Below are 15015 nucleotides of genomic sequence, written 5' to 3'. Positions count from 1 at the left end.
AGCACAGTGGCTGCTTGTCTGAAGCTCATAGGCACTGAACAGCATTTGTGTTATGATAGCAAACAGCCACTCTGGAGAAAGAAGGCCAAACCCATGTTATTTAGAAAGAAAATCTGTCCTTCTGCTTTGGCAAAGGGAATTTGAATGTCTCTTTGGAGTCATTTCCCTATTAGAAACACTTAGTTTCCTTGCATATTTTCTGAAGTCCTCATGAGGAAAGAGACTACAAAACATTTGTGTGCATGTTTTGCAGATGATCTGCAGTGGGCTCTGGGCTGGAGCATCTTGACGTCTCAGATGACTGAAGGATACATCACAACAACATACCCCTGCTCAGAGAGATGAGCACAGAAGAGCATGATCCTTTACAGATCAGGGAGACAAAATCTAGAAAAAAAAACTCCTGAAGAGAACTGAAAGAGGAGAGGCAAAGGGAACAAAACATAGAGGAAATGAGCAACCAAGGCTGGGGACAGAAAAGAGGATGTACCTGAACACCAAGAGGGAGGTTAGTACTACTGTACTTGCATTCAAAGCCTGCATTTGGCTGTAGTGCACACAGCTGAAATATATATACAGACAGACGCTAAGCAGCATGGATATTTTCCCAGTTTACCACAGCTCTAGTATCCCAGCCTATGCCAAGGGCTTTTGTAGGGCTGAAGCCAGCACAGAGGCAAGAAAAACAACAAAGACACCACCAGTTCTTTCCTCTCAGACATCTCTGTGGGGTCTTAGATGACCAGTAACTGGTATGCTCCTATTGCTAGTTCTGCTGGAAGAGCTCTGGAAGCATTCTCACTAGCCTCACCCTTTAAGAAACTTTTGGGAACCTTTGTATCTTTGAGACTGTTTACTGCCTGTTGAATATGACAAATCATTGGCAGGATTGTACAAACTAGGATCCAGAGGGCATAAGCCAGCTGAAGTTGCCAACAAGAAACAGAACTTCATGTCCATCTATCTGCAGCTTCATTATTCATTTCTGAAGCCAGCAAAGGTGTACTCAGACTAAGCCTGTGGTCTGGTCTAAGGCCCAGTATGTGCCAGAGTTCATAAAAATCCCACACGAGCGAAGTATGATATGACACTAACTTGCTTTCACAAAGCCTGCTTTGGAAAGCCCTGCCTTTCTATCCCAGAGGTAGAAGCAGACAAGCACGCTTCTGGCACTTTGTGGAATGTAGTTTGACTGCCAGGGAGAGGAGAACAGCTTGTCTTTATAGCAGCTCTTTTCAATGACCTGGAAAACCGTAGAACCCTGCTTCCTCAATAACCCAGGCATTCCCCTGGAGCTTTCAGCACCAACCATGGGCTGCCTACAGCCTAATGCTGTTCTCCCTCAGTGTTTAGTGTTTTCCCTACTAAACCGTAGCGGTCTTGGCAATCCTGGGGTAATGGTTGGACTTGTTGATCTTAAAGGTCTTTTCCAACCTATGTGATTCTATGATTCCTCAGTAATAGGAGATTCCTGGCAAAGGGCTGTCCGATAGAAGACTACATGCTGCATTCATGGTGTACTTACCTTGCACGAGAATGAGCAGTGACTTTTTATTCAGTTAGTATATCACACGTCTTCAGTCAGTTGCTAAAGGCTGTTTCTTGAAACACCAACTTCCTGATACCTGCTGTGCAGATCTTGGTTCCCTACAATCATAGAAATGTAGAAAGTTACACTGAAAAGGTAAAAGCCATATGCTTCCTTGGAAGGTTTGCATGACCAGGCTTCACCTTCAGATGACAGAGGAGGCAGGTCTTCTCATGCATCCTACTCGACACCAGTCAGCTTCAGCCCAGCAGAGGTTTCAGAATTGGCCCTGACCCAAGCAAGGCAGTCAGTCAGAGCCATCACAGCACAAGTAGGCTCTGCTGTAGAACAGGCACAACCAAGCACGTTGCCTGAGCCTGATGCTATAGAAGGAACTAAACTCTCAGTCTCTGGCACAAAAGTACTTTTCAGACTGCCTCTATGGCAGTAGGCAGCTAGATACCTCCTTCATAGGCAGGTAGCTGAGCTGAACCCATAGCAGATACAAGGCAATGCTGGACACTTGGTAGCTGCCATCTTTCACTGCAACACTCGGGCAGCTACTTGCAAGTATCCCACTTCATCTCCAGACTTCAAGTTTTGTCCCTTTTTTTTTTTGTTCTGATAAAATCCTACCACACTGACAAGAACAGTATTAAGATCTAGGTCATTCCAGAAGGGTCAGGGAGGCAAGAGGATTTCATAAAGCTAATCCAAATTTACCAGTAAGCTGTAACCTGCACAGGTAGAGGCCAATGACTGCTGTCCCACAAGCATGCCACTCATTACTCATGTACATGTATGCATTAAACATCTACAGCTGACAGAGGCTCTGCTGGGAGATCAGACACGATTTATGACACTTTCTCAGCTAATGGTCCCTGTCACCCCATAAGAATTTACAGCTTAGTGCCACCTCCCAGCTTCCCGTAAGTACAGTTTACAGAGGACATCTTTCCATGCCTGCCACACCACCACCATCTGGAAAGAAGCCACAAACTTTGATGTCAACTGGCCTGCACTGCAGCCATCTCAGGCAAAGCATGTTCTAGTTTGAACGCAAACCCAGATTGCCAAAACCTCTCCTGGCATTCCCAAACCACTTCTGCCTCAAGCAACTTCCTGTTGGAATGCAAGTATGCTGGTTTTAGCTGGGATGCAGTTAATTTTCTTCACAGTAGCTGGTATGAGGACTATGCTTTGGATTTGTGCTAGAAACAGTGTTGATAATGCAGAGATGGTTTAGTTACTGCTGAGTAGTGCTTACACAGACTCGAGGCCTCTTCTTATCACACCATCCAACTGCAAATAGGTTGGGGGTGCACAAGAAACTGGGAGGGGACATGGACAGGACAGCTGACCCCAACTGACCAAAGCGATATCCTAGACCATATGGTGTCATGGTGAGTATGTAGAAGTGGGGAAAGTGACTCCTGGCCCTAGGTAATCAAAAGTAAACTCCCCCAACAAAATATATATAGTGGAGTGGAAATAGGAGAGACTCAAAACAATTACATTCCCCAATTCATCACACAAACATAGAGAAATACTTAAAACTTACTGCAAAATAGGACTCATGCTTATTTTACAGGGTAAACAGTGCTGGAAACAGGGCTGTAAGGTTTACATTTGATACCCTTGCCTCAACAATAGTGTCTGCGTACATGCAAGGTCCAAGAAAAGAACTGCCATAGCTCAAACATCTTGGCCCACAGGACAGACGTAATTAAAAAGGCTCGCTCTTTATTTTAAACATAAAAAGAAACATTGTACACAGCATTGTCAGAACTATTCAGTACCTGCATTCCAGATTTGTGCCGAACACTTTATTTTATAACTTTGAAATTAAAATGAAAGAAAGAAAATATCTTGCCCTTCTGCTAGATGATGTTCAAGCTTGTCCTGGATCAAAATTCCAAGTGCCTGGAGGAATTTACCAGCTTAACCAGAAGATGTGGCAATGTGAACAGAGGAAGACATGAGCCCTTAGGAGACTTTGACAATACCACAGGTTGCAGCAGGAAAATATGGATGCTTGCACTGCATCTCAGGCAGCTTACTCTTATGATACTTTGCAGGTTTAATACATCACCAGATGCACACACACCTCCACTCACACAAACCCTGGTCACACAGGAAATAATAATAACATGAAAAGTGACCTAGATTTTTGTTTTCATTAGAGGTAAGATTTCCACTCTATTTAAAAAAAGTGGGATAATAGAAAATTGGCACAAGTAGAAGGAAACCTGGTGTGGGTAAGTCTAGCCCCTCAGCTTCTAGCCTTCCAACTACAGCAAACACAGGGTAGAAGGGGATGCAACACTGCCTTCCAAGAGGCTGGCAGCAGTATGAGCTAGCAGCAAACTTGCTTCACTTAGAATGACAATGATGGTTTGTTACAGGCCATGAAGGAAGGTCAGCATTAGCTAAGGACATTGGGACCTTTCACTAGAGGAGCAGGGAGCCCTGACCAAAATAACCCTGAGTTTTTCCAGCAGGGAGAAAGTGTGCTACGTTGTGTGCTTGGGAAGAGCTGGCAGTTCCCTGCTCATTCATTCCCTAATTATTGCATTATGGTCATGATCCTCTCTCCCTAAAACTTAACCAAGGGCACATAAACAAGGAGTAAGAAATCAACAGATGGCTGTGCTTCAAACTTCACCACTGCTATGTCCCTCCCAAGATGCCCCAATGCCACAGGCCTCCTGTGAAGAAAGCAATTTTTAATGCAAGAAGGAAAAAGCAAGATTTCACTATAAGAGACAAACAGGAGAGGAAGAAAAAAAAAAATCTTTCTGTCTATGCAATATCCAAGTGAATCCTTTCCTCAACTCCCTTCCTTTGGAAAGCATTGCTACAGATTTCTGGGCCTTCACATCAAAAGCTAGATACTGGTTCTGCTCTGTTGCTCAGCAAAGGCAGCTACATCTGCCTCCAGTATAGGCCTTTTCAGAGCTCCTTCAGAAAGCAAAACATCAGGTCAGAAAGAAAAGTTGCTATGAATGTTCAGGCAAAAGTCTCTCAGAGGATAGACTTTGGGTGTACCAGTTTTGGAATACTACATCAAGTGTCTTTAAAGAGTCAAATGACAAGCTGCAAACCCCAACTCTGCAAATCTAATCTATTTTGAAGATGCCTCATGTTCAGCTTCCAAAAATCACTGGACACCTCTATGCATACATATGTGTACATACGTGACAGCATGCATGTTCACATACAGGAAGCAGAACAGCCTTCTAGACAAAAGCCTCATGTCAATGTCAGAACAAAGGTCACAATGCAAGGGAGGGGGGGGAACCAGAACAACCCAAAATACACACAAAGTTTACTCCAAAACCTCCAGTTTTGTAATAGCTATTGTGTTGAGTGCAAGGTCCCACAAACACTATTGCAAAATGAAGCCTTCATAGCACAAATAATAACCCTCCAGCTCCCCTGGAATATACAGTGAGAAAAGCTATTAGTGAACCAGATTGTCTAATACATAACTAAAGTCTAGACTGGCAATAGCACACCACAGACACTATTTTCCATGGATGCTCTCCTTCAGCATCTTTTATCTTAAATAAAAACAAAATAATCTTGGAATGATTGAGCTCTGGCCTCAGCTCTACATTTCTGACCCTTCTTGATGCAAAGCCAAGCCCTGGCTGGGACATCAGACTGCGGTGCAGTCCTACTTCCTTGCCTGTTTACATAAAATATCTTTATTCTGACTTCTATTGCTTGTAACACCAGCTGTGCTGGGAAGACGGAACTGCCCTGAAAAGGAGCTGCTCCAACTCAGAAGCCAAGCCAGTATGCATGGAAGAACAAAGGACTTCTATACTATAGCACCTAGGAATATGTCTCAAACCCATGCTGAAAGCCCTGCTGCAGGCCTGTGCAGAAAATGAGGACCATTGGAAGCTGAGGGATTCTTGCTGCCCTCCTGGGCTTTCTCCTATTCCAACCCTGAGCTGCACTTCAGCTACTGCAGGTCTCAGATTCTGCCCACAGGTTCAAGTGTTACCACTGAGTGACTGGAAGAAGCAGCACTGGAGTCTGGTCTGTGCATCTGGTAACACATAGATTACAGGTCTTATCTAATCACTATCAGTGGACCAACTGCAGACAAAGATCCACCTCTTTCCTCCTCCCCCATAAGTCACACCATCACTAGGGGCAAGGTCTTCCAAGCTCTCCACCAAGGCCAGCAGAAGGCTGGGCCTTGTTTCTAGATACCACATGCCCCTCTACACAAGCAGAACAGGGTCTCAGGCACAAAATGAGCAGCTGTAATGGGAAAGAAAAAGGTGAAAAGGTGAGAGAAGGTGGCCATAAGGAGACAGCCAACAAATCCTTGTCTCAGGACTGACTTTTCAGGGTTGCCAAGTTAGCCTCTATTCACTGCCAAGAGCTTTAAGCACTGAAAATAAAAGAAAAAAATAAGTTTAAAAAGAAGTGTCCCAGAGATCTCTAGGCATGTTATGTTGCAAACCCTTTAAAGCCAGGGTAGAGAAGGCATGCAGACAACCAGAAAACCAATTTGTTGCTGGAACAGCTTCATGAGAAACTAGAAGAAGAACCTTCTCCAGCCTTCAACCCAGCACAGAGAAGTCTGTGAGATACCAAGGTGGACAGAGGAAGGGAACAGGATGGTGTGATGGGGGTGGAAGGGAAAAGTAGATTGGTTAATACAATGAAAATTTGACATTTTACCAGCTCTTTTCCCACTTGTCACCCTGACCATCACATTTTCATACATCTATTCAAAACCAAGAGGAGGGGAAAAAACCCACCAATCAAACAAACAGAAAAACCTTAGTGAATTTTGTCACAGGGCCCCGGTGAAAGAAGACTCAACAGTTTGCACATTAGAAGGACACGATTCCTGTGCAGAAAGTGCTGCTGGAAAAGGAGAATTCCAAGTTGCTACATATGGCCTGAATGCTCTCAGGGCATGATGTGTAACAAGGAGAAGCTTGAGGTCCAAGCTGCAATCAGAGAGGAAATGCACTGTCTTCTCTGGGCCTGTGGGCAAGTGTCTCAGCACAGTCCAAGAGCCCTTTGAGTCTCTCCCAAAATACAAGTGTGTCTGGCTCCATGTTTAGTCCATCTCCATTGACATTAGCCGGCGACGCTCTCGTCTTGTTTCCTGTACTTCCTTCTTGCAGCACCAGCGGGAGCTGCAGTAGCCAATGAGGCAGGATAAGAGTCCAATGACAGTGGCCAGACCAATGCCAATCAACAGGGGATACTTGAAAGCATTCAAAACTGAAAGAGGAAGGCAACATCATTAGATATCACAGAGAAATTCAGAGATTTCTGTTCTCTCCTTAAAAACAAAAACAAATAAATAAATCCCACAGTATTCACTTATGGGCACATTAATTATTTCAGAGAGAAATTACACCGATTTTCTTTTGAGGTTCGAAAATTAGTTTTATTGGACTCCCTTACTTCCTCACCCTTGCTCTTCCTCTACCACTTCTTCCTCTATCCTTTCAAAGCCTCAGGGAGGCTGGAAGCATGAGGAGCCTTGGAGTGAGATAGCAAAGCAGAGCTAGTTCCAAGGGGTGCCCCATCACCTCTTCCTCCAAACAAAAGCCTTGTAAGCTTCCCTCATCAGAGGCAGACTGTGGCTGCACTCTTTGTAGTTTGTTTCCAAATGACAAGGAGGATTCATTTATGCTTTGCTTGATGAGAACTACTTGTACAACGTATTTGCTGCCACTTACAACCCTGTCTAATCAACCTCCAAAGTTGGTACCTAAACACAAAATTTGATTTGCAAGCACCTACTGCTCAGACAAAGGCAGGGTCAAGAACTGTAAGGAGTCTGGAAAGTACAGCTATCATAGTTAGCTACACAATAGGGAGAATAAAACTTTTGATTCCTTTCAAGTTCATGGAACTTCCCAATATGACATTTCACAGAAATATTGAGAAGAAAGCAACTAGTTCAGAACCCCTCCTGCATTAATCTTCCTTAGCTACATGCTGAATGCAGCATCTAGCGTGCAACTTGCTTCTTATGAAGTCCAGCAACTCTTGCAACTCAGACTAGAAAGCGGACAAGGTATTAAGTGCAGGGAGCAGCATGTCATGTGGTTAGGAGAGGGAGGAAGGAGTCAGAGGTCTGACTTTCTGTTCTCAGTTTTGACATTAACCACAACACAACTACTTCAGCACACCCCATCTGCAAACCTAGGCTTCCTCATGCAGGCAACCAAAGGGTTAACACTTGAAGAGGATATTATGCCTTGATTAAAAGATGCCCCAGCTATGCAAAACATCACCAGGAAATGATCAGGAAAGAAAACACTTCAGTCTTGCGACTGTGATCTGTTCAGGCCTACCTAGTCTACGGAATCTGGAATCAGAAGTTGCAAACAAAAGAAAAGAGTAACAAAATCTGAGATTATCATAGGGACCTTTAAAAATAGTCATAGGAAATATTTTTCAGAGAAAGGCATAACAAGGTGTTAAAAAAGAAAGAGACTGTGTAAGACATGTTGGAATCTCTTACCATCCATTTTCACAGATAGAAAAATGGGTTTGGCTTTGATGTCAGGTTCCCGCTGCCATACACCAGTGGCAGATCGCACCCACGGAGTCACTATGCAGTAGTGGTTCCCAAAGTCATGGTCCTCACAGCCATGCACACGGAGACGGAATTCTAATGGGCTGATTCTCTCCAGGCTGAGATCACTGCTCCCATTTCTCCTGCTCTGTGTCACAATCCCTCTTCGGTCCAGTGAGGCCAGCAAGACGGGCTCTCTGTCCAACGCAAAGGAGTGCACGGCAAACCAGGAAACATCAAAGGACGTATCATCTGTGTTTGAGGACAAAAATGAATTTAGACATGGTGGTGAGCTCTGAAAAGTATTCATAGTGTCATTTTCAGGCAACACTGGTCTGACAGTGGAAGAAAGAAAGAAAAAGAAGAAAAAGAGAATGCTCTGAACATGTCCTTTCTAGGAGGATTCAAGTAGTGAATTGCAATGAAATGCACTGGCAGGAAGGATGCAGTTGCACAGAAAGGGTGACTTAATACAGGGACAACAAAGAGGAGATTTCTTCCTTTCCTACTTGCTATCCTAAAACCTATGTTTAATCTCTGATCTAAGTTTTCACCAAGCAGGCATAGTGTCATAAGCAGTTCTAGAACTATGCTGAACCTACAGTGAAATGGGAGTGGAAGTCCTAAGTATTTGCAATCACTATCTTCATGCAGGGCCTATATAACAAAAGTCAGAAGGCTCTTTGCTGAAGGCCCCTTCGTTACATTTGGTCTACCTAAATGAATACAGAGATTCTAGACAGAGCACAAAAAATTACTTACAAAAACACTAAGTATTCAGGAGCAAGGCCTGACCACGATGTTTTTATAAAGTTTTTTTTTCAGAGTTGTGAGTTACTGTCACACATCATCAGGCATTATGCCTTGTACAATTTTTACCACCCAAGGAGAATCTACAAAATGCATTTGCAACACCTTCCATGTTTAACAAAGCTGACAGGTAGTCAGAGTTCATCAGCACATCTAGCTCTTCCAACATCCATACAGATCCTATTGACCCCTTTAGCAGACCTCAGTCTTAACCCTATTAGGCTGATGTAGCAGAGTACTTACTTTAAAAGCCAGTGCTATTCTTTGCTAACATGAGCCTAGCAACATGCGTCAGAGTCTGAATCCTGGCATAACTTAGGGCATAGACAGGAGAGGCTGCTCACTCGTTTCATCAACATGTCTTCTTTCCTGATACATTAGCAAACTGTAGGGCCCAAACTGGAAACAGAGGTTACTATTTCTATCCTGAGGTTTGGGTACTGGTAGAATGCATACACAGGGCTTGACCTTTTCACAACTAAAGGCAGTCCCCAGTGACTCTGGCGATGTATCAAACCTCCATTTGATACTATTGAGACCTCTGAAAAATACAGTTTTAGCAACCTGAAACTTAAAACTTATATTTTTTCTATATTGAGCTTGCTCTTCTCTGAACTTTCAGATTTGATCTCCAGGCTAATGTTAAAAATAAAGCCCTAAACCTGCTGCAAACCTGCTGCTGTACTCAAATTCTTTACAGGTATAAGAGCAAATGATTTTTCAGCCTCTATCAGGCAAGTTAACACTTCAGGAAAGAAGGGAAATTTAAAATTATATTTTAAAAGTAAAGGGACATCCTCAGCTCTGCTATGTGAAGTATAGCATCAGCTGGCCAGGCAGAACATTCCCCTTTACTGCAGACAGAAAATTACCCACTGTTCGGGGTACACTCAACTCTCTTGTAGGTGCGCTGGTTTTACTCACTTCTTCAAAACAAAACAGAAAGGTGAGACAGCAGCTGTTACTACCAGAGATGTTGGCTGACCAAGCTCATTTCTGGAACAATAGCCAACTTCCTGCCTTAGCCAGGTGCTCCAGGCGACAGCACAGAGCCTCAAAAGGGCACCTGGCCTATTTTGCAGCCCTACAGCAGGAGTAGGTCTCCCAGTCCTACACAGGGGTCAGTGTAAGTCATGTGGACCAGCAGACCTCACAGCAATCACTCTTGCCTGTCATACTACAAATACGACTGTTGGTTACTTGGCATAGGCCTTCTCTTGAAAGTGATGTTAATAAAAATTACCATAAACATATATTCAGTTAACAGGACCAAACTTTGACTTCTGCTTTGTGTACTCATCCAACCATCTGTGGGAAACGGGGCCTTTACTGGAGAGAGCTCCGTTTCTATAAACTATTCTTTCTTATGCTGCCTGTTTATGCCAAATACGGTAATAAAACACCGGTCCACAGGCAGGCACTTTGGGAACAACCAGTACCTTCCAAAGATCATCAAGACTGCCATGAGCTCTTGTATTTCCAGATACCATAGGAGCCTATAGACACCTTTCAGGCCAAGTCCTGAATATACCATTGCACAGGCTAAAAAAGGTTTAAACAATAAGTCTAGATATAAAAAGAAATAATCTAGCCTTCAGATTCCCAGGCAACTTGCTATCTCTAAAGAATTCTTTCTTTTCAGTTCCAATTAATTTGAGGTTCCTTTCCCTCCACATACAGAGACAAGTGCAGGCACTTGCTGTCATTTTGAAATAGCTGAATCTATCTTCTGTAATTACAATATGGGACAACAGTATTATGCCAACATATTTTATTAGTCAGTATACATAGTGTGCAATTAGTGACTCACTACAGACAGTTAGAGGGAGGATTTGGCTCCAAGTTGCTATCCTCCTTGAAATAGCTTAATACAGCAAAGTCATCTGATTTGCTTCAATATATCTCTGGTTTTCATGCAATAAAACCACAGAAAACTTAGCAAACCTATGACATAAATCAGGTGCTCTCTAAAGATCAGTGATGAACATGCCTAGCATCTCTCAAGTGATAATAAATATAGTTTTACTAACATAAAACAGGTCACACACTAGGTTTCCCAAAAGCATCTGCAGCATCCTACACACACCTTGCATCAACATTGACAAGTCACTCTCACAATTTTTGTCCCAGATTTACAAAACCAAACCAAACCACAAGAACCACACTCACACTTAACCCTACAAAGGTTTCTTTCACTGGTTCCTTCCACGCTCTACAATGTTAAAAGTACTATAAGGCATCTGGACAAAATACCCCATATTACAGGAAAGGATAACAACCCAGTGCCAAGCTCAGAAGGCCATCAAGGACTCAGTGTCCTCAGGTCATGCAACTTAGCTCCTTTCATAAAGAAAAAAGCACCAGAATTTGGACCCTTCAGAGCTCTGCAAGCAGAGTAATAGTGACGCTATGCTTCCTCCCCTCCCCAGTTAGTAAGGATCATCAACATGTAAAGCACATCCTTATGCACATTTCAATTTGACACACAGGACTAAGCTGTCTGGGTCTTAGCTGCTTCCCTGGCCAATCACTCCTCAAAATGGGGAATCCTGTTTCTAGACCAGCTTTCAGAAACCATTCACTTCCACTGCTCTCTCAGCATCTTGTTACAGTACTGAATCACAATTTTGAGACCCTTTTTGCTTAATACATTTAAATGAGGTTGAATAGGAGTTCCTAGACAGCTGAGGAAACCACTTCAAGCCATACAACAGGTGAACAAGCTGGGTTTGTTAAATTCTCTAGAGTGCCCACTGCATCTGTCTGGAGCAGATAAAAACAACCATCTCCTTTCAGGCACAATAACTAAAACTTTTAAATCCCTAAGCACATAGCCCAAGAAGGGGTGATCAGGGAAGTCTAGAGAGATCATTTGTGAAAATGTGTATTCAACAGAAATATCAGAAGCAGCTTTTATATCTTCAAGACACAGAACTACTATTCCCCGGACACCCACATATTCCTCTCATATGAATTCAAAACACCAACCACAGCTGCCAAGCCAAAGAAGCGCTTCGTTAGATGGAGAGGTTGCTGTCATGTACTGAGCTTAGTAATGCACACTCCATTTCAGCAGGGTCTCAAAGAAGCAGAGGAAATTAAAGCACACAGCAGTCATGCCAAAACCTTTCCCATCCTTTTGAAAGTTTCCCACAGGGTGGGTACACAGAAACACACACAGAGTATTGTGAATTACCTCTACCAGACAAAAGTCCAACCCATAAGTAACACTTCTAGAAACAAATGGATCAATCTAACTGCAGTAAAGAAGGGCACTGACAATGACAATAGGTGATTTAACTTTTCCTCAGCTCCTTGGAAATTCTTTATTTTTCTGATTGTGTATGCAAGAGAGAAGAGGTAGCACCTGACACTTCAGCTTATTACAGGAAGCATACATACTGATCCACATACATGCTTGCAAAGTTGAGTGCTTATGTATAAAAGAGCAGAGCTGGCTGGAATACCAACTGTGCTCAAAGTGTTCTGGATGTGCATTAAACAAGATATCCTATCAAGTTCCTTGATCCTTCTTTGCTCAAAAGAGGGGCCCAAAACACAGCCCTGCACCAGAAGAGCAGATGGCCTTTGAAAGGCATCTTGCCCACTCATATTCAAATGCAATTGCTCTGCTCTCCTTTCTCACCACATTCCCAAATGGAAAGACCATGTCTGTACTCCTGTCATCTGTTTTCTAGGAGATGCTGGCAACTCTTGCTCTGTTTATGCAAATACCTGGTATAGGCTTTCCCTAACAATGTGCCTCATTTTCCCTCTGGAATGAGACAGCCCCTGTTATTTTCACACTAATTTAAAAAGCCAGCTCTCCATTCTAGTTGTGAATTAAATTGTGATACTGACTCAGCACAGAGACAGATCTAAGATGGGATAAAGGGGAATAAGGAACTACTGAGGAACTACATCTGTTTGTTATCATAGGAGCCCTTAAGGTCCTTCACCTAACCTGCTCCATTATCCCACTGCTCTAGTACCATTTATAGCTCAAGGACAAGAAGTTAGACTGACAAGGGAAATCTGAGCATGCTACAGCTGTTTCACAGATTCCAGCTGTTCCCTGCAGCTCTTCTGCCAGTCTCATCCAGAGGACTAGCAAGAACAGGAGAGAGGTCAGCTTCTCAGGCCCATGGGAAAGGTACAGATAGGGGTTCTCTGCACAGAATGGCTGGTTAGGCCCCAAATCCTGCTCATTCAGCAACTGGAGGCTCGGAGCATGGACTGAAAGGTTCCCTCAAAATCTGCCATAACACTACACTTAATTCCAGGCATATCTGTTGCCTATGCCTCATCTGCTCCATTACAGATGAAAAACCACCCCAAACAGCCCCACAAAAAACACCCCAAACCCAGAAAAAACCCAACACAAAACAAACAGAATCAACTCCCACCACTCGCCAAAACCACAAAGAGGCAAGGCATCTGCCATGTTTGAGATGACATTATCCATTTATGGAACAGATTGCAGGGCTGACATTTAAAACTCTGCACTGGCTGCTTGCAGGTGTTGGAAACAGCATCATTTCCAAGTCTAGGCATCATCCATCAATTCAACAGACAACCACAAACCCTTACAAAGCTGTCCAGTTAAAAGGTAATTGTGCTGTGAGCAACTACTTCCAGAGGACATCTTTTTACTTTGATCCTTTTGATTATTCTTACCTTGTCAGTACTTCTTCCCCACCTCAAGCTACCAAACACACAAAAACCAATTACAAACCCAAATGCAACAGAGCACTGAGAGCCCCACTGTTACTAAGTAGCCTCTTTTCAAGTTTTAAGTGAGTCAGGGATGCTAAGGCCTCTTTCACAAGGCAACCCTAAGCTTACTTTAGCTATCAAGCACCAGCAGAAGCAGCAGCGGCTCCCTGCCAGCAATTAGTGTTTTGCAAAGGAAGCCAGCCATTTTGAGTACTGCCTTACAACAGTACCTGTAAAAGCTTGGGCACACCTCAACTTAGAAGAAGCTTCCTGCTGAGCAGAAGCCACGGGACAGACTGAGGCACAGGTACAGGGATACAACGCTGCTTACTGTGTCCAGTATCCCAGGCTATGAATCTTTTGACAAAGTTTACTCAGCCTTTTTCTCCCTACCAAGCATTTCAATAATACAATCTACGGACTTCTACAATTTTTTTCACAGGCAGCACAGAACTGTAATCTGGCAAATTGCTTCCCCACTAGACTCAGATTTAATGCAAAACAGGCACCTAGGGAATTTGAAAGTGATGGTTCTTTATCAAGCTTGGTACTTCATCTCATCAGCTACTACATTGTAAGTAATATTTTCTGCACATGGTTTATGTGTAGATTTCTAAGTTTTACATGAATCACGACATTTTTATTTGGGTATATATATTTATATTTACATATATATTTATAGATTTTAAATAGGTTTTTATATTCATATATATAGAGAGAAAGGGAATGACTTAAAAAAAAAACCTAATCTCTCTCTGAACTTAGGTATAATAACCGTAGTTATTGTCACAGCATTGTGATGAAAAGCAGCTCAAGGCTATGATTGGCAAGCAGCTAGGTATTGAGAAATTCTCTGAACTTTTCAGCTCTTCAAAAAATTTGCCTTTAAAGTGTCTGCTATATTTTTCATAGCAATTATGCACCTTGTTTCTTCTTCCACAAAAAAAAAAGATGCTTACCTCTGAAGGCATCAGCAATAAACATTCATTTTTAATATTTAGGCTGCAGCAATTATTGTGATTTTTAGTTATACATTAAGCCTTAAATTAACTCTGAATTATGAAGCTGACTGGCCAAATGACTAAGATTTGTTCACAGATGACCATTTTCTTCCAAGAGGATTTGACAATTCCTTTCCCATTAAGGGAAACAGGAATAGTTTTCACAGCCTTAGTGGTTGTAGGCTGAGACTGCCGGCAGTAAGGTCAGTTGGCACAGATAGCACAGAGGGATTTAGCTGCAAGAACACCTTCTGCCCGTCCCCTCAGAAAGTGGAACAAACCCCCTTGTTTTAAATTGGGTTGTGTAAAGCAAACATGCTCTCCTGTATTTATTGAGTTCTACAGGATTTTCAATGCTGATTGTCCATTCTCCAGCCTCACTTAAAGGACAC

General features: G+C 42.9%; 1 protein-coding gene across 1 annotated transcript in view; it reads right to left on the bottom strand.

Annotated features, from left to right (window-relative positions):
- Positions 1-6262: 6262 nt before the first annotated feature.
- PTGFRN (prostaglandin F2 receptor inhibitor) overlaps positions 6263-15015 on the bottom strand; it is a 65759-nt gene continuing 57006 nt past the window's right edge. The window contains exons 8-9 of the mRNA XM_061454445.1: positions 8043-8348; positions 6263-6787 (exon numbers count right to left, since the gene is read on the bottom strand). Coding sequence (XP_061310429.1) covers positions 6621-6787; positions 8043-8348 — 473 coding nt within the window. The 3' untranslated portion in view covers positions 6263-6620. The remainder of the gene's footprint in view (positions 6788-8042; positions 8349-15015) is intronic.

The sequence above is a fragment of the Pezoporus flaviventris genome, unplaced genomic scaffold, assembly GCF_033815535.1.
Source record: "Pezoporus flaviventris isolate CSIRO_AGI_PZ_B2104156 unplaced genomic scaffold, CSIRO_AGI_Pfla_v1 ptg000015l, whole genome shotgun sequence".
In the NCBI taxonomy this organism is placed as follows: domain Eukaryota; kingdom Metazoa; phylum Chordata; class Aves; order Psittaciformes; family Psittacidae; genus Pezoporus; species Pezoporus flaviventris.
This window is presented reverse-complemented; position numbering and strand designations above follow the sequence as displayed.